This window comes from Aulonocara sp. 'chitande type north' Nkhata Bay, linkage group LG20 (assembly GCF_057382095.1).
Source record: "Aulonocara sp. 'chitande type north' Nkhata Bay isolate Kocher_YH1m ecotype deep benthic linkage group LG20, A_spYH_male_GT1.1, whole genome shotgun sequence".
NCBI lineage: Eukaryota > Metazoa > Chordata > Actinopteri > Cichliformes > Cichlidae > Aulonocara > Aulonocara sp. 'chitande type north' Nkhata Bay.
This window is the reverse complement of record NC_141363.1, coordinates 33,492,290-33,512,499: the sequence shown is the minus strand read 5'-3', so window position 1 is coordinate 33,512,499 and position 20,210 is coordinate 33,492,290. Positions and strand designations below refer to the sequence as shown.

The window sequence follows — 20,210 nt, the reverse complement described above, 5'->3', positions numbered from 1 at the left end:
GGCTGCAGGATGGCGATTTAAGGCAAAATGATGTAAGCACTAGGCAACCTTGCTCTTCTATAGAAGTGTACTCAAATACAACCAGTTAACAACCAAATGAGTCAATGGATGGAGCCCAGCAGGCAAGCTAGCCAGCAGGCTGTCACAACTACTTGAAATCAGTTGCCAAATGCAAAATCGGTGAAGTCACTGGACAACCAGTTTAACTATTTGCAAGAAGGCCGTTGTCCTATTTTTACTCTAGTGTGACTGAGCCATTACAGTTTACAGGGGCACAACAAAGCGCATCCATGGTTGAGCTATTCACGTTAACCACTTGTTGAAGCAGAGAACAGTTCGATGGATATAAACTACATTCTCGCAAGCTATGGACACTTTGCTATATAGATCATCAGGAAATGCACAGAAAAATAAGAATGAACAACCTATTTAAAATGAAGGTTGTGTAAATGTTGTTAAGACCCAAAGACACTCAAATGATCATCGACCAACAGTTTAGAAAGAGCATTAAATCCTCAGAATTCAGTTGCTTGAACAAGTAAATATTTGGTATTTAACCATTTAAGCCATTAGGCGTTTCAGCCCCACTTCAGATAAAGAACATCATCATATCTCATCAGTGACATAGTAGCTAACACTCACAACCAGCCAAGATTTGACAGGTTATCATAAAATGTGACCTTGAGAGCAATTTGGTTGAATAACTGTTTGGCGATCGCTGTGTGTGACCTTCTCTAAAAGATTTGACCTGTAGCATAAGAGAAGTAGTGACTGTTGTAAATTATGGACCGACACCATCAGCTGGATGAGCTAAAGCAGCACAAAATTAGTGACACATTGCAAGTTTTGTGTAATTTAAATGTAAAATATTGCATTGAGGTATGTCTAATATTCCAAAGAGGGGAAGGGTATATGTAACGACTGAGGGTGGGCATAAAAACAATGCTGAAACTCCAGCAGTGTGTACCTCTAGCTCTCCCTTACGCCCTCGACTCCACACTGCTCCTGAGTCCTGAACAAGTTGTTGTGCATCAATATCCATCCTTTTTCTTCTTGTCGCTGCTTTGAGTCACATCTTTTCACACAGCCAAATTTGTATACTAAAAACAACTCATATTTCAGTCGACATAACAGTTTCACAGAAAAAGCAAGGGTCTTGGGAATTGGCGCAAATGCTGTCTGCCATCTCGGTGTGTTCTTAAGAAATGCAATTTTAACACAAAATCTGGACTCCGACATCAGAAATGCATTTCAAAAAAAATAATCAGAAAATAGTACAGCTTTATTCTGCTTCATTAACGGCCAGGTAAGTCAGGAGGGAAAAAAAGGAATATATAAAGTCATAACCATTTCATTTTGCAAATACAGTAACTTGAACAATAACAGTGGAAATTAAGTGCAAATATAAAAAGATGCATCGATATAATCACCCTGGCTTGTAAGTTCACAGACTGTACCCATTTCAAATTAACATACAGCAGACTTTAAATTATATCCAAAGCTTTATCAATTCTGCCACAAAGAATTACACATTGTACAATCAACCAGTCTTATCACATTTTTGGCAAGGATTTCAGTTGTTCAAAAGTCTACCTCCCAAATCCGCATGGAGACATACAGACTGTGCAACACTACTGAAATATAACTTAAATGATACCGAGTATTAATTCCATTTTAACAGCAGGATCCAGCAGAAACACAAGAATCTCTCTCTCGCACGCACGCACGCACACGCACGCACGCACGCGCACACACACACACACACACACACCTCAAAGAGGGGAAAAAAGCTCTTCAAATTCATTATTTCTCAGTGCAAAAAAAATGTTCAAAATTCAAAGTATTAAGGTGTTAAAAACGCTGAAAACTTCATTTCATTGATATTCAGTAATAATAGTACTTTATGAATTCTGCAAAATTATTAAGTATCTGCTGCTGACAGTCTTAGTCATAACGACTTTAAAGGATAAGACAGGCCATATTCTATATTTTTACTGTTGACAAAAAGCAGAAGACCAAAAATAGCAGTAGATTTATCCAACTTGCATATTGCAGTCAGGCTCTAGGTGCCAGAGAGCTCCACTGTCATTCTAAAACTACTGAAAATGCATCAGTGACCCACCATTTCAATCTCCCAGACACTCTCCTGCTACTGTACATAACATACAGTATACTCAGAGTATATAAATTACTCAGAGTCTAAGACCTCAGTCACACAGGCCTAGAGACCAGTTGGCGACCAGCCTGATCTCTAGGGAAAAATATATATTACCTGACTGGTTGGTGAACAGCTGCTGACTGTTGCTGTGTGAAATTGGTTGTAAAGAGCGTGGTGGCATCAAAGAACTCCTTGTGATTGCTTTGGGTGCTAGCACACCAGAAACTGAGAAGGTTTGTATCAAAGTAAAAGTTGCATCTTGTTGGTTTGAGCATCAAAAGGCACAACTGTTACTTTAAAGGCGAATGTTCTATATTTTGCGTTGCAAGCCAGCGTCATCCATGCAAACTACTAGCGACTGCAGCAACCTGCTAGTGACCAAAGCACCCGCACACAAACCTTTGGTGCAGCACTGTACATCTCTCTGCCACCAGCTTCCTTGAGCAACAGCAAGCAACCTCCTGCAACCACCCATCAACTTGTTGCACATTTACCCGTTGGTTACCAGAGGGGGTCTCGAGGTCCCCCTTGTTCATGAAAGTGGGCCTTTCATTAACAATTTCACAGCAACTGCTTGCAACTGGTCAAGCAATACTAATTTTCCTATAGAAACCACTGGTTGCCAATCGGTCTCTAGGCCTGTGTGACTGAGGCTTAACTAATCACACACTTTGGTGACGCTTTGGTCCTTTTTTTTGGGATTGGTTTAAAAGTCAAAAATATACAATACGTCGTGTTTATCCTTTAATATTGTCTGATGGCCATGTAGAAATAAGAGTCGAATCCGGTCCCACATTTAACAAATTAATCAATTCATATACCCATCAGCCACAACATTACAACTAACTACATAACACTGTGCAGGTCCTCCTCATTCCACCAAACAGCTCTGACCAACCTCATCCAAAGCATGGACACAGTCTGGTGGTGTCTGACATAAAGAAGTTTGGGTCCTTCATAGTCTGGGCTCCGTCTGGCATGTTGGATTGGGTTCTGGGGACATTGGTGTTGATTGGGTCAACACTATGGGTGATTTGTCATTTTTCCTGAGCAGTTTTTGTGGTGTGTTGGGTCACGTATCCTGCTGGGTGAGGAAGTACATCAACTAGGCATGTACGTGTTCTATAACAATGTTTAGGTAGGTGATATGTATCAAAATATATAAAAGCCAGGACGTAATGTTTCGCCGCAGAAACTGTAAGATCAGTGCTATTTACTTCAACCTCAAAGTGGTTTTAATGTTGTGGCTGATAGCTGTATAGTCCTTCAAAGTTAACATCTTAACATTAAATATAGTAGAAATAAGGCCTAGAAAGATTTTAAGCCATACTTTGTCCCTATATTACATTTTTTCCATTTAATTTAATATGAATCAGTTCATTAATGAGTTCCCCACATTCTGGTCTGAGCTCGTGGGGTTCGATTCCATGTCAATATCCTCGGGTTCCTTCCCATTTGTCTGTTCATCCACACCGTTGTCGGTTTTCATCAGTGACCCGTTTGTTGCAGACATACTGTCCTGCAACGTTTCGTCTGCTTCTTTTTTATGTGACACTTGATTAAAATCAGTCCTAGGGATTTTTTCCTCCCTTTCTGAAGACAGAGAGGGCGGGTGTTTTGAAGTCTTATGAGGAGTTTGCACTGACGGGCTCGTTTGACCAGTGGCTTTACTAGGAACAGCTTTTTCCTCTATCTGCCCACCGGCTAAGCCCCCAGCCAGGCCATTGCTTGGCAGCACCTTGTTATCTTCTCTTTTCTTCTTCGGTGGTTTTTCGGGTTCTACATCCTCTTCCGTTTGCATATTGATGTCTCCATCCTGGTCATTTGAGTTACTTGTAGATTTCAGCTCACTGTCTGCACAGGACTCGCTTTTCCCTGTCACAGTGTCGTTACTGGGCGAATGTTCCATTTCATTAACGTCATCTGAAGAGTCATTTCCATTACCCAAAATTTCATTATTACACTCAGTCTCCACACTTCCATTTTCGATTACTTCAGACTCTGGTTTAGGCTCAGGGGATGCCTCGGATGGTTTGCTTTTGTCCTTAACTGCAGTTTTAACAGTTCCTTTCTGAGCCTTTGCAACACTATCCAGTCCATCTTCCTTCTGTTGCAGGGCTGCTTCTCCATCTTTGCCTTTAACACGTGAAAAGACTTCCTCCTTTCCATCACCATTCCCTATAGTGTCAGGTCTCTTCTCTGCCTTTCTGAATAGCTTCTGAACCTTTCTGGGACACCACACAAACTTATCCTTTGGCTCAAAGTGAAGGTAAGCAAAGCGCACAAGCTCCTGACGTTTATGCTTGTCCAGCACAGCAAACAGAAAGTAGTCGAGCACGCTCCGTTTAACACTGCTCAGAGTCTTTTTGACCAGAGTCTCCTCCAGGAAGAAGCGCACCAGAGGAGCCTGATAGTGCTCAAAGCCCAACTCCCCGAGGCTTTTCAATATGCGAGTTATCCGCAGGTTGTTGTGCATATTCCTGCAAAGGACAAGGCAGTTGAAGCTGTAATCACAAAAACAACTACTACATATGCGGGAAATTACTGACATGAGAATAATAATACTTACCGCTCCAGATTTCCAAAGCGCTCCTTCCAATTTTCTGCACGTTTCACTTCACCCGTCTCTTTGTTAACCAAACGGATTCCATAAAAACCCAACATGAGTTCATAGGACTCGACTAGTCGCCTTTTGGCATCTTCATTCTTCTTGAAGGCCTGGTGAGAATTTACAGCACATTTAAAAAGAAAAAAAAAGAAAAAAGAAAAAGGAAAATAGATTTACTGGCTAGAACTGTATCAAATATGAAATGAAATTGTCAAATTTTCAGTGATGCATCTTATTTGACCTTTTGACCTCTACGGTAACCTTTTATTGGGCGCTCCTAGAGGCAGGAAAGCCACAATGCTGCAAAGAGGTTACATCACATATTTTGTTTCCTTTTTCAACATGCTGTTGAAAGAATCGTAGAACTTGCCTAGTGACATGCATATAGCCACTGCATTTGCTCTTTTGTTTCCTTACAATGTAAAAGAATTAAATAAATTTGGCTGTGGAGACACCAACAGACCTGTAGCCAAGTGATAAAACCAATGCATCAACCTGCAGCCATATTGTAGACACTGACAGTTCTCATGCTACATTTTTTTAGGAATAGTTACCAAACAAACAGCCAACATTACTATGTGATGAACTTATTATGGAAAACATAAGAAATTTAACCTGTCCAACAAACTGACTTTGTTTCACAGTTAATGGTCAAACAAAGTGGGTTGGGGGGCTGGAACGAGAGGCGGGGTACACTCTGGACAGGTCGCCAGTCTGTCGCAGGGCTAACAGAGAGACAACTAATTATGCTCACAGTTACACCGACGGTCAGTTTAGGATCGCCAGTTAACGTAACCCACCTAACTGCATGTCTTTGGACTGTGTGAGGAAGTCAGAGTACCTGACCAAGACAGTAATTTTAGGAAAACTATAGCAGTCTTTTGGTTGATTTAACCTGGCAGTTCCAGTCCAGATTCAATAGACTTCATTTCATTCCGACTTTGGACTCTGACAACTTTATGGCATTAACCTTAATTCTTTTTCAGTTGCTTTGTGTTGTGATAGAAAGTCACTGTTGACCAACTCTGCTACTGTTTGGTGAGAGCGCTTTCCATTTTACACTTACCTCAATTTCCTTCTTGGTAAGTTCTGAAGCCATGTAATTAACCCCTGGTTCTCGCAGTGGAAACAGCCTTGCAACAGCAGACAGTTCAAGAGAGAAACAACAGAAGACCAATTAACTTCTAATGACACGACACTTTAATTCAGTGGTGCTGACGCCAGATGTCCCTGCGAACAGTTTATGACCCAAATATAATATATTCTAGTGCCTTCATCCAATACTTTAAAAGAACATGTATATCCTATAATTTCATAAATTGCCTCGTTCTTAAAAACATTTTTAAACAAAACACCACTGTGTAAACAAACGTGACATCCTTCAGTGTATTAACGTTTATTTTTTGGCAGTTTACAGTAACAAATGTAAAAACTATTAACGTGCCACGAAAGGAAAGGGTATATGTAACAATTCTTTTCCCACTGTGAACACTCCATCTATTTCTGGTATGTACTATGGATGTGGAAAAGCATTTGCTACTTGACATCTTGTGCACATGTAGAGCGTAGGCTTCTCTCATTTCTCCGTCTCCTCAATCCTCCTGCCTGTGATCTGGAAATCGATCTCAGTACTCCATGCTCAAAAATATCTCAAATCCTAAAACGTGTCAGGAGAACAGAGGCGTATCGATGTAGCTATAACTGAGGTTGTACAGGTGTGTCCTAGGCACGCAGCTGGAATATACAGTACTTTGCAAAAGTCTCGAGTCAGCCCTTATTTCTTTATATTTTGCTAGGAAAATAGGTGTTAGCGATTTACTGAAATGTGCAAACATGCATGGAAAATCAGTATATAAAAAGCAAAAACTGAGTTTTTTGACAGTCAGCATCTGGTATATAAACAAACTTTCTTGTAATTTATTTAAGTAGTCTTCAGGAATTGTTTTCCAGGCTTCTTTCTTGCCTGTTCAGTTTTCTGTAAAGATGATCTTGCACTGCTTCAATGATGTCCAGCCTGTGGGAAGGCCAAAACATGACTGATAGTTCTCCACTACAATTCCTATCCAGGTACGCCTTTAGTGCATTTGCACTGAGTTTGGGATCATGGTGCCAAATGAAAGCGTTGCTTATAAGACTCTTTCCAGATGGTAGTTTATGGTGGATCAAAATCTGAGGGTACTTTTCTGCAATCATCCACCTATCAATTTTAAAATCATCGCTAACAGCACTGACTAAAAGACAGCCCCAAACCATGACACAGCCTCCACTGTATTTTGTAGACACTCACCATCGAGTCTGTCTCCTTAACTCCTCCATAGATATTGACATATTTGAACCTTAAGACCCATTGCCATTGATTTTCAGTGCAGTTCTTGTGTAATTTGGCATACCTCAGCCTTTTCTCCCCAATTCCCTTTCACTGAGGCCATTTCTGATAAGGTTTCAGTGAACAATAGACTGACCAACCAAAGCACCAGATGCATCTCCTGTGCCAGGTCTTTGCTAGATTTGTTTCATATTTTGTAAAGGCATACTTTTATGATATACTTCACCTCCTACTGTATCCTTCACTTATCTAGTTTCTTCCAATTTGTTTTTAAAAATACACACACACACACACACACACACACACACACACACACACACACACACACACAGAAGATATGCCAGGCTTCTGGCTAATAGCTCTCTTTGTTCGTTGCAAAAATACAGTTTTATGCCTTTCGAATTGTTATTTTTGGCTTTTCCACTAGATTCAACAAAAGAAATAGGAAAAAAATCTGTTTTTGTGACAGGCTGTGAGGACTAAAGTGCTTACAGATACAATTCAAAATTGGTTCTTTGCTGAGTTGTCTGCTATGTGTAGACAGCAGTAGATCACCCCTTGAAGTAGATGCTTTTTTAGGCTTAACAAATAGACTGATTCTTATATTATTTCTACTCTACCGGAGCACTCAGAGTGCTTTATACAAAATGTCTCCTTTGCACAAACACTTTTTCTATGCTTAAGTACTTTTTATCTAACATTCAAACTCTGATAGATGCTAGGAGATTAGTATCCAGCCAAGGATATTCGCCATGCAGACTGGAGCACCCAGGGATCAAACTACCAGCCTTCTCATTAATAGATGTCCTGCTCTAACTATGTCTCCTTAAAAGCAAAATATAAAGAAATGACAGGTGGCTTAGGACTTTTGCACAGCACAGATGGAAGGATGCTAAAAAACAACTAGTCCAATCAGTATTCATGAGTAGTGTTAGTTACTTAAATACAGTAGACTGTGTAACCAGCTTTAGTGAAAATTAAAAAAAAAAAAAAAAAAAAAAAAAAAAGACAGTTACATCTGACATCATAAAATAAAGCAGAAGTTGGGCAATAACAGAAAATAATGCAAGTGTGGCTCATGTCCTATTTAATCAACCCTACTGAGAATTAATAATGTCTCTTCCTGTTTGCGAGGAGGGGAAGCAAGGAATGAAGGAAGTACAAAATGAGAAACGAGTGAATGTGTTTGTGTGCATGCGTAACAGGCTTCAGACTACAAGTTCATCAAGATGGCAAAAGTAAGCTGTGGTCAGTTCTGTTGCCGTTAGGCTGGATATGGCTAAAGTACAAAGTTCAAAGTGTCAAACAGTACATACCACTGGATGTACGAGTGAACTCTCTCCAGCCGTTTGTAGTCGTTTTTCCATTCTTTAAGAAAGGATTCAATGTAGATATCTGCGACAAATGAGACAAAATATTGGTATCATCACCACAAGCACGACTTTCACGCATACAGCAAATATTATATTATATGCAAACATATGAGTATTTTACCATCAGGAGCAGAGGGAAACTTATTGAGATAAAACTGCAGATTGTTCATTTTGTCCTCTGAGCACTCCTCGTCTGCAAGATTCTGTCCAAACAGAATAAAGGAGACTTTAACATCTTTCAGCTATGAGCACGATTTTTTTGTTTTTTTGTTTAAGAGATGAGCTGAGGTGTAACTTACGGGGTATCCTCTCCTGTAGTTTTGCATGTCCTTTGCTGCTCTCATGTTTCTGGGCGTGTGGTGCCACTGCAAATATTAAGCATACATAATAAAAAACATTGATATGCATCAGGCGTCTCACATAAATTAAATACAGGTCTTGCATTGTATTGCATTAAAAGTATAAACAACCTGAACTGATATACTACAAATCAAGGGGTCATTAATAATTGTGTCACGACCTATGCTGTTCCTGATAACGTCATAGGAGTTGCCATATAAGGTCGGGTTAATAAAATTCCCACTGTTGCAATGAATTAAGTCTAGATGTTAATTAATTCCTCCTCCATTCTAACTATGACTCACAGACTACTGCTAACTGTGAGCAGGCCAGAGTAAACATTGACGACGATTTTCAACTAAAAAGTAAACTAGCAGCAAGCTAGGCTAGTTAGCAAAGTCGCAGCAGTGATGCGTAAAGCTAACGTTAGCTTTCCACAACAGGCAACAGAAAACGTAGCATTGCATGTAAAAGAAACGAGCTACACTAAGGTACAGTAGGGTTTTTTTGTCCTTTGTCCTCTGGCTGAGTAATAATAAAAGCACGTACTAAAGCCCAGCTCGATTTGTTTTTGTCTTGATTTGACCGACGGGTTTGGCTCTCTCCGGCCGGGTCGTCTCCATCACTCTCTGTGTCCCAGGTGGAGTCGTACTCACAAACACAATCGTCCTCCATGCTTTAATTTAAAAAAAAAAATGCGACTAGCTAAGGCTAAATTGTCGAGTAGCCTGGTTTAGCGCTGCAACCGTTGCTGAATGAAGCTACACTTGCATGTTCAGGTTAGACGAGGACGGCCCTGACCATCCGTCTTTCAGGTCTACCATCATCAGATAGCGGCTTCGCTGGCGGCTGCAGTCCTAGTGCTGCTTTCAGGAGCTTCATTTAAAAATCAACCACGTGACTTAACTACGTTTACTAGCACTTTAATCCACCTATATTTTATATTTATTAATTCTGGAAGCTATGCATTGCTAAAAACCCTCTCTTAGTAATTGTTATCATATAAATCTAACTCCATTTTGGTGTTATTTGCAATCGTTTGTGTTTTTAAATATACTCATTAGCAACGCGCTTTTCCGATACACCCCGAAGACATCAGCTTACTGAGCTGGTTGGCGGTGTTAAAACCCGCAAACCAGCTGAGTCAGATAGCATATCTTAAATGCAGAAAAAACTTTCACTTTACTGTTATATAATAACGAAGCAACAGGGCAGGAATGAGAGATGAGGACTGATTAACGCATTAATGAAAAAGAAAAAAGAAACAGCTCTACATAAAGAAAAACGATATAAAAATAGGAAAACTAACCAGACCAATAAACCTAAAATGTGTCTTACTAATTTATCTCATTTAATTTGTAGATGACATGTGAATCTAATGCCCCTCCTGTCTGGTAGCTGAATGTCTCAGATATTAAAGGAAGGTCAAAAATCCAACAATAGTGATCTGGCAACTTTTATAAATGTGAAGGCTTGCTTAAAATGAGCAGTTATTTGCAATCTTGATTATAATATATATTTTTGAGCAATAGCAACAAAAAATGCAATCTTTCAATTTCCTACTCACTCACAAAGCCATCTACTTCTGGGTCAGGAGGGAGTTATTCTGTCTATAAGGATGCACACTTTTCCTGTTGTCATTGGGGCAGGGGGGCAGTATATCACACAACAAGCCAGACAACCACACACACACACACTCACACAACAGTCCAGCCAATTTAGAACCACCAATTAACATAACAACAAGCATGTCTTTGGACCGTAGGAGGAAACCCTTGCAGGCATGAGAACCCACTCAAAAATCCCTCAGCAAACCAGGAAGTTTGAAAACTGGGAACCTTCTTATGGTGAGATGATATCACTTACTACTATTACTATTTGTCTGACCAACAGCCTAAAATCCCAAGTTAATCTTTTACTAGTTATTAAACAGTGCAACTTTGTTTTATTATTTCAGCTTAAAAAAATGACATTATCAATTAGATCATGACATTTTTTGTCTACTAACTAGTTATTTAATTGATGCCAGAAAATGCACACTGACAAGTTATGTGATTGTGTATTTTCTTTCGTGCAATATCTTCAGCATAACGGTCTAATAACTTGCATTTAGGTTTCATACAATAAGAACCTGCAGCATAAACAAGGATTAAGAGGTGATAACATATAATTGGACCATTATATCATTTTTTGACAGTAATTGGACAGAGTTATTTATACGAGACGCCAGTATTTCAGCATTAGAAGGTATAAATAGAATCATGTGTTATCACAGGGGATTCAGTGTTGAATAGCCGCTGGTGTGGGTTACTATTTTTGGTCTCAGTTACTGTGGAAACCAGAGGGCTCTGCAGGCATCCAGTATTTGCTGTTGCTATTTAGTACCTCTGCCTCATAAAACAGATTCTCTGTCGCCTTTTCCCCCCCAGCAAGTTCAGTACAGATGAGAAGCTCTACACAGAGATTAGAAAAAGCATGTAAGCCCATCTAGCTGTGTTTGTCAGAGATTTGATAGTAATATAATGCCTAACCCTTGCCACCCCTTCTGACTATGAGCTTCCGGCAACAGGCTGGTGGTTGGAATTAAGGATCATCTGCAACAGAACAAGAAAACACCTGGACCGGCTGAACATTTGTGGCTACTTCTGCAAAAAGCACCATATGTTTAAGCCAATTTTAAACTAATTTACTTAACTAGAAATGATTAAAAAAAACCCCCACAAAAAACACAAATTCAATAAATCTGTTGCACTGCCATCCAGAAACATAAAGGCATGCATGCAAGACTTTCTTTTCACAGTAAGTACACAGATTTTCTTGGGCAACAGCACTTTTACCAGTAGTATATATGGTCATATTTCCATTTGTGATCGATCTGCAAGTTCTTCTTTTTTTGTGTTGCAATACTCCTGTTTGGTAACTTTAGGTAGTAATTCAGGTGCTTAGCAGCTGGAGGTACATAATTAGTCCTGACATGTCTGTTTTTCAGCAAGATTATGCAAAATGAAGCTGAAATTCATGAAACCTGGTGGAAAGTAGAGTGGAGCAAAGTTTGCATAGAAACTTCTTTTAGCTAATTTGCTCCCCTTTTTTTTTATTAATCCTTTATTTATTCAGGTAAAAAATCTCATTGAGATTAAAAATCTCATTTCCAAGAGAGACCTGGCATCATAGCAACAAAAGTCACATACCACATAGGTATATAACATTTAAAACAAATACAATATCCCATACAAACATGTGTAAAATATACAATTACAGATCAAATTAAGAGTACATTAAAAACAATCACACTGAGTAAAAGAGCTGTTCTCGCGTTCCTTTAAGACAGACTTAAACTCTCCCAAGGTAATCCAACATGTCCAACATAAGCAGGCACACAGCTCATGGCCCGGCTGCCAGACCACTGACATTTATGTGTTTCTCTTGATCCCTGCATGGCTCATAGTTTGTTCACCAGTGGCTATTTAATGATCTTACATCTTAAAGCATAGGACAAATGCACACAGTCACTTCTGAAAACCCATCTGAAAACCTACTAATAAGGACCTAGTGGCTCTATGACGTTTGTGTGGATGGTTTACAGCAATTAAAGTTTCAAATGGGCACAATCATGGTGTATGTATTTATTTTAATTGCCAGTTGTTGACTTTACTATGGTTAGCCAGGCATTATAAGTCTTACAATGAGGAGAAGATAATGTGCCTTATGGACAAGTTGATATCATTAATACACAGCTGTTTCTGTTTCCTTTCCTTCCTCATACAAATAATGTAAATGTTGAAAAATGTGTGCCTTTATGCACAAACCCTGTATCTCTGATAAAAACCCAGTCCCAGCATTTTAAAATGTAGTATTTAATTTATTTATGGCATCTAAATATAATTATATTTAGCATTTACATACTCATTTATGCACTGTATTCTACACATGTTAATGGAGCACTGAAAGATTAAGTTTGAGTGCATTAACTTTAATAATGACCTTGCTGTTATAATAATTCTGACATTAAATGTGGTCACCAAATGATGTGCAGACTTTGTGTGTTAAAATGTATCGACTGCATATTATCAGAATAAATCAAAATATGCTTTCGCTGGCCATTTAAGAACTCTGTGCTTCAAGTGTCAAAGGGCACACTTTATAAAGTGTCCATCAAGAGTAATACAAATGTTTGATGCCTTTTAGGTTTTCACAAAGGAAATGAAGATTTAGCTCAACCTTTATTGAACATCTTTAGTTCTTGGTGCCTGACTCTGTGGAAAAAGAGAATCCATATCTCCCTCAGCTGTTTAACAGGGAAAGCCTTGCAGAGGTATTACCATGAGTCATATTTTTTTTTCAGTCTCATCATATCTGGGTGCTTTTATTTCAGGGAACTGGGAAAATGGGAATCAATAGTATGCATTTACACCTGCGGTACAGAATTCACAAAAATGGTTTAATTGCTGATAAAGCACACGGAGGAAAGAAAAGTTATTCATTTTAAGCGAAGAGTAAGAACAGGAAAAAAGAGAGCTGCCAAAAAAGATCAATTCTCATATCAGACAGAAGTCACAGACTGAAGGATGAACATTCAAAACTATTCTTGGAGAGCTGCATAGACTGTGACTTCATGTGCAATTTCCCTTTGGAATTAATTAAGTAAGAGAACTGATGAAATCAGGTATGATCAAATAGTCTGTGTTATGCATTTAACCCTGGGTCTCCCTTGTGTACAGCACAAAGATGACAGGCCTGTGTGTCTGCTACACCCCAGCAGTTGTTATAACTGTAAATTAGAGACATATCCAGGGGGATAATCCGTACTATTGCCTTCTTACCGGCTGTGTTCCTCTCTTGAGATAAAGGTCAAATATTTTTAATGCTGGTCTTGTGTCACTTTGTGGAGTGCAAGTATTTTTAGGAGATTCAGCTTACCTCCAGGAAGAAAGCAGCTCCCGTAACATTTTGTAAATATGTGTGCAGAGTACCCTGAATAAAAGCTTATATTTTGATTGTTATCCTGTGATAAAATTCTTTCAGTCAAGTTTTCAGCAAGTGTTGAAGAATTTAATTTCAGATCACTCTGCAGATTATTTCCATACCTGGGCTATGTGTGTCTATTTTGGCCCTGCTGTTGCAATAAAAACTTTAATATAGACTTACACTACTATATATATATATCTATATCTATATCTATATCTATATATATATATATCTATATATATATATATATATAGATATATATATAGGTGCAGGCTGTGTAAAGATGCCCCAGAGACAATCCAGCACATAACAGCAGGGTGCAAGATGCTAGCAGGCAAGGCATACATAACCAAGTGGCCGGCATAGTGTACAGGAACATCTGTGCGGAGTATAACCTGGAAGTCCCGAGGTCAAAATGGGAGATGCCCCCAAGGGTGGTGGAGAATGACCGAGCTAAGATCCTGTGGGACTTCCAGATACAGACGGACAAAATGGTGGTGGCTAACCAACCGGACATAGTGGTGGTAGACAAACAGAAGAAGACGGCCGTAGTGATCGATGTAGCGGTTCCGAATGACAGCAATATCAGGAAGAAGGAACACGAGAAGCTGGAGAAATACCAAGGGCTCAGAGAAGAGCTCGAGAGGATGTGGAGGGTGAAGGTAACGGTGGTCCCCGTGGTAATCGGAGCACTAGGTGCGGTGACTCCCAAGCTAGGCGAGTGGCTCCAGCAGATCCCGGGAACAACATCGGAGATCTCTGTCCAGAAGAGCGCAGTCCTGGGAACAGCTAAGATACTGCGCAGGACCCTCAAGCTCCCAGGCCTCTGGTAGAGGACCCGAGCTTGAAGGATAAACCGCCCGCAGGGGCGTGCTGGGTGGTTTTTTTTTTATATATACATATAGATCAACACACTGTTTTATTCTTGCAGTGTATTTTCTTTATTGATAAAGACAGTATGTTATACTGTGCTGACACTGATTTAACCGATGTGACTTCTGCTCAATCAATTCATTGTGACACAGCTCTCACATATAGAATTTATATAAGAAGGTTATGTCAGCATCTCTTTTTTTTTTAAGGGTCATAATTTAAATATTTAATAAGACATAAAGAAATTAGAGTATGACATGTCCAGGCTGTCAAGCAATCTGATTTAGATTTTTTGCTACAATTTCTTATTTGCTGTCCTAAATCGCCACGCTATAGAAACAAGAAATTCATTATCTCGATTCAAAAACCCACAGCTGTCCGTGTCTTTGTGTCTAGCTGCTTCTTGCATCACACGTATTGTCCCTAGATAATTTTCTTTCTTCTGTCCTTGCAGCCTGTTAAACAAAAAGACCCTGAAAGGTTTTTTTTCTTTTTCTTTTTTTGTAGAGGAGATTAATTTTTACAATCTCTCCTCCAGGATTTTGACAGATTTGCATTTTTGTTGTTGTAGAGCTGACAGATGGGTTTTATTTAGTGGAAAAAAATGGGCCTTCAGGCATGAGGTTCTCTTTTCACTGCATGCCATGTGCAGCTTTAACAAGGTTTTGCAAAATCTGCATACACTTACCAACTACCACATGCACTGTGGGTGTAACTGACTTTGTGAGATAAAAACAAAAACAAAAACAAAACAAAAATAGCAAATGCTGTGCGTGGACAGTGCACAGCTCTGCATAGCATAGCTGTTTATGTTCACATTTTTCTCCACAAATAATTTAGCCTTATAAACTTACCAGCTGTCATGTGGCAGCTGTCAGAAAGTTAATATTAATGTAATGAATATGGACGCAAACACAGTATAATCCAGCCCTTGAACATGTACTACTTGATTTCAAGTTTTCATTGTGATGTGTCATACTGTAGTATCATAAATATTAGATTGAAAAAAGCAAAACACAAGTACTGTTTAGGGAACAAAGGAAAACACTGCCTTTAATGCATCCTGCTGAATGTGTATAAATATGACCTCACCATAGTCTACTTAATATTTTCCTGACATATTAATTTGTAGGTCTGCGGGGTTATAATAAAATACACCTTAGAGAAAACAGACAACAGGTATAACTCGATTAATGAAGCTTCTGTTTAAGTCTAAACACTTATCCTTCAACTCTGTGGGGATTGATGGGCCTTCTCGCTTTGTTCCAGGTCCTTGGGCTTTGAAAACGATGTGAATACAAGCTGTCTGGATTGATGGGTGGCTGTTGGGGCTTTGTGTTCCTCTCTTATCAGCTGAGATGTAATTGATTTATGGAGTGCTGGTTTGAATCAAAACAGGGATGTAAGTGCGCTGATTTTGCCACAAAAACAGGACCACGGAGAGCAGGTTGCTCTGTTTGACAGGAACAAAAGCACACACAATAATCCACCTGCTGCTGCCCTGTACTGACATACAGAGGATTCTTCTTGCTTAACTTAAAAAAAGGTCTAAATAAGGATAATTTATGTTGTGATGCTGTGACAACGTTATTAACGAAACCGGCTTCATTACTGTTAACTTATTAGTGTCAACCTCACTGATAGTCCAAGTCTGTGCCACTGGTACAAGTAACCATAGCAACCAGCATCACCTACAGAAAAATTTCTAGAAGCGTCTACAATAGCAGTGCTTTTTTTTTCTCTTTAGCCACTGCACATGAACGCAAGAGCTCTCTCACATAAGTAACGCTCTAAGGAAACTGATTTAAAAAAGGAATTGAGATTGTATTAACTTCCGTTTGTATTTTTGACCACATTGTAATTTGGGATAAACTATATATATGTATATATTTACTTTATTCCTTCAGTCTTATTTAATTTTTACTGTTAACTTGATTCCTTAATTTTTTTGTTGTTGATATCTTTATTACTTCATTTTTCTCGCTGTTTTATTACTGATCTATTTTATAGAACAAATCCAATACGCCAGATTTCTAAACACTGTCTTACCTGATATTTTATTTGTTTCCATGTCTTTAGCTCATGAGGACCTTTATATGTTTATTTTTTATTATTTAAGGCTTAAATTAGGCTTTCATTTTAATGTTAGTACAGTTGAATGGATTTTAATTAACTTTCGTTTAACCTGGGGATTACTTACTTCACGACCAGATGTTAGAACTTTGAGCTTTTTTATTTTTTATTTTTTATTTTAAACTTTTTTAATGGTTATGTTGTTCCCCAGATTTGGTGTCTGCAAAGATTTTCAGTCATATTTAACGCACCTGAACCTTTTCCCTGCTTCACAGCCTCTTGAGCCTCCACTTAGTATGTGCAGTCACAGTGCCAGGTCAAATGTGAAATCCCACTGGTTGCTGTCCATGGTGCTGAGCAAACCTCTTCATATTAAATAGGCATAGAAATTGCTGCACATAACATAACTGAACATCCGCGAAAAATATTACTATTATTTTGTGCTATGTCTTATATATCTATGTTATATAGATATACACAAACATTTTTCCTTCTTCTTCTTCTTCTTCTTTATTGGTGATTGTTTTGCGCATGCGAAAAGGCAAGCTGAGGCCACTAAAACAGATAACGGCGCAGAGAGCCGATAGCTCTCGGTACGCACAGGAAAATATGCGCGTTTTAAAAACAAAGAAGACGTCTGAACCATAACACAGTCAAGAGTTAAAGGCGTTATTTTCCCACCCGCCCCTCGTGAAATTACATTTCACGCAACAGGCTGCAAAACCAATGTGGAGTCTAAGCTGAAGAACAGTACCACCTGTAACACCGTGCTCGTGCTTCCGACTTTCGTGCCGATGCCGAGAATGAAGAAGCAAAACGTCCGGACCTTGTCGCTCATCCTCTGCATGTTCTCCTACTTGCTGGTGGGCGCCGCGGTGTTTGACGCGCTGGAGTCTGAGTCGGAGAGCTCCCGTCGGCGCATCTTGGAGCAGAAGCGCAACGAAATGAAGAAGAAGTACCGCTTCTCCGAGGACGACTACCGCGAAATCGAGAGAGTAGTGCTGCAAGCTGAGCCCCATCGCGCCGGGAGACAGTGGAAATTTGCTGGCTCTTTTTACTTTGCCATAACAGTAATCACTACCATTGGTAAGTCAATGTAAGGCTTCTTCTGCTTTTTTATTTTATGTTTTTGGAAATGACGGGTGATGTGTCACTTTGCTTGCTTCGTAATTCACAGCACAACATTATTTTTTCTGCAAGAATGCAATATTTGAGGCTTGGTTTTAATGACGTGTTGATTAAAAATAGACAGTTGCTCCATGTTTTACCAACTAAGCGTTGCTTCATGATGCGTCACAGTGTCATTACATTTTCCATCTCTTTGCATTAAGGTTATGGACATGCAGCCCCTGGAACAGATGCTGGAAAGATCTTCTGCATGTTCTATGCTGTACTCGGCATTCCTCTCACTTTGGTTATGTTCCAGAGCCTGGGAGAGAGGATGAACACATTTGTCCGCTATCTCTTACATAAGCTGAAACAATGCCTGGGCTTTCGACGCACTGAGGTGTCCATGGAGAACATGGTCCTGGTGGGCTTTTTGTCCTGCATCGGAACACTGTGTGTGGGCGCCGCAGCCTTTTCCCACTTTGAGGGATGGAGCTTCTTCCATGCTTACTACTACTGCTTCATCACACTCACCACAATTGGCTTTGGGGACTTTGTGGCTTTGCAGAAAAAAGAGGACCTCCAGGAGAAAACGCCCTATGTCGCTTTCAGCTTTATGTACATTCTGGTGGGATTAACTGTTATCGGGGCATTTCTTAATTTAGTGGTGCTCCGTTTTCTCACCATGAACACTGAGGATGAGCGACGGGATGCACAAGAAAGGGCTTCAATGAAGAGAGACAGAGGCTTTTTGGATGGGACCCTGGGCCTTGGTGTTTTAGGGGAACAAAGCAGAGATAGCCACAGTGAGAGGAACAGGAGCAACATGGTGCACAGCCATAGCACACTTTTCCTCCCGATGGAGGAAGGAACCAGTCGCACCAACCTCATCTCTTCTCCGGTGGATCAGGAAAGACGAAAAAGCCCCTGCAGGCACAGGTTGCATTTCCAGATAAAGGCAGGCAGAAGCAGACAGGAGTCGAGCCTTAGCTCCCTCTGTTCCTGCATGTGCTACCGTTTAGAGATTTGCGATAGCCCTCTTATGTCCCACAGTGAACATCGTGGCTGCCACGTTAATTCTGTTTATTACAACTCAGTTTCCTACAGGATTCAGGGCTGTTCACCAAGTTCCAGGGACAACACTGGACTAACTTCGCCAGGAAGCAGGATCTCACTTGGCCATAGTTTCCGGGAGTTCCCTCATTTACGAAGAAAGTCAGTATAAGGAGCATTATTGTGTTTGCACAAACTGTAAACAGTATTTTCAGAGACACTGTATTTTGTGTTACTTCTCCATTGTGCATGAAGACAATAGTTCTGTTTAGTAAATAAGTTGTCTGTTGTGGCTATTGAAAATAATTTTATTTCTAAAGCGAGAAGGATTTTTTTTCTTTTTTTCTTTACTTTCACTGTTTTTTTTTCTGTTGGTGATTCTGCTGTTTTGCATGCATGTTAGGCACAGTGCAGTGCATGCTAAAGAGAATGTATAGCACAAAAGGTGACTGCACGAGTGCCATGTAAAGATGTAAAAAGTCAGCCTTTTTAATCTACACTTTTAATCAAAAGTATTTTGGCTATGAGGGTTATGACTCTATAACTGTTTGGTGAAGATATGTGAACAATCCTCAGTGGAATTTGCTCCTGGTTTGGAGAGAATTAAATTTTTCGTGCCATAGATGGAAGATGTCATAAAAAAATAAAATAAAATTCCCCACTTGCCCCTGTGGGCGGTCAATCCTTCAAGCTCGGGTCCTCTACCAGAGGCCTGGGAGCTTGAGGGTCCTGCGCAGTATCTTAGCTGTTCCCAGGACTGCGCTCTTCTGGACAGAGATCTCCGATGTTATTCCCGGGATCTGCTGGAGCCACTCGCCTAGCTTGGGAGTCACCGCACCTAGTGCTCCGATTACCACTGGGACCACCGTCACCTTCACCCTCCACATCTTCTCGAGCTCTTCTCTGAGCCCTTGGTATTTCTCGAGCTTCTCGTGTTCCTTCTTCCTGACTTGCTGTCATTCGGAACCGCTACATCGATCACTACGGCCGTCTTCTCATGTTTGTCTACCACCACTATGTCCGGTTGGTTAGCCACCACCATTTTGTCCGTCTGTATCTGGAAGTCCCACAGGATCTTAGCTTGGTCATTCTCCACCACCCTTGGGGGCATCTCCCATTTTGACCCTGGGACATCCAGGTTATAATATATATATATATATATATATATATATATATATATATATATATATATATATATATATATATATATATATATACACATATAAATGCCTTAAGGAACTTTGACCAAGCACATGACAAATGTGGCTTTTTACTCATCGAGCATTGCAGGTGTGAAGTGGGATGCACTGCTGCACTCTGATATAAAGAAAT

At 39.8% G+C, this 20,210-nt stretch overlaps 2 protein-coding genes across 2 annotated transcripts; one reads left to right on the top strand and one right to left on the bottom strand.

The window, feature by feature from the left end:
* Positions 1–1,245: 1,245 nt before the first annotated feature.
* On the bottom strand, positions 1,246–10,205 carry ogfr (opioid growth factor receptor). The gene is made up of 7 exons (XM_086278007.1): positions 9,354–10,205; positions 8,765–8,830; positions 8,587–8,668; positions 8,409–8,487; positions 5,833–5,899; positions 4,728–4,876; positions 1,246–4,638 (listed from the first exon to the last, which is right to left on the bottom strand). Exons 1-7 carry the CDS (start codon positions 9,477–9,479, stop codon positions 3,531–3,533), a joined length of 1,677 nt encoding a protein of 558 aa, XP_086134133.1. The 5' UTR covers positions 9,480–10,205; the 3' UTR covers positions 1,246–3,530.
* Positions 10,206–16,597: 6,392 nt separating this feature from the next.
* On the top strand, positions 16,598–19,988 carry kcnk15 (potassium channel, subfamily K, member 15). The gene is made up of 2 exons (XM_086278437.1): positions 16,598–17,804; positions 18,050–19,988. Exons 1-2 carry the CDS (start codon positions 17,513–17,515, stop codon positions 19,048–19,050), a joined length of 1,293 nt encoding a protein of 430 aa, XP_086134563.1. The 5' UTR covers positions 16,598–17,512; the 3' UTR covers positions 19,051–19,988.
* The last annotated feature ends 222 nt before the right edge of the window (positions 19,989–20,210 follow it).

What these genes read in the sequence shown, in the direction of transcription:
- kcnk15 (XM_086278437.1), top strand. Translation starts at nt 17,513, where the DNA reads ATGCCGAGAATGAAGAAGCAAAACGTCCGGACCTTGTCGCTCATCCTC. An exon ending in AACAGTAATCACTACCATTG is followed by an intron (nt 17,805 to 18,049) that starts GTAAGTCAATGT and finishes CTTTGCATTAAG; the next exon opens with GTTATGGACATGCAGCCCCT.
- ogfr (XM_086278007.1), bottom strand. Translation starts at nt 9,479, where the DNA reads ATGGAGGACGATTGTGTTTGTGAGTACGACTCCACCTGGGACACAGAG. An exon ending in GTTTCCCTCTGCTCCTGATG is followed by an intron (nt 8,488 to 8,586) that starts GTAAAATACTCA and finishes CATTTGTCGCAG; the next exon opens with ATATCTACATTGAATCCTTT. An exon ending in CGCTTTGGAAATCTGGAGCG is followed by an intron (nt 4,639 to 4,727) that starts GTAAGTATTATT and finishes TGTCCTTTGCAG; the next exon opens with GAATATGCACAACAACCTGC.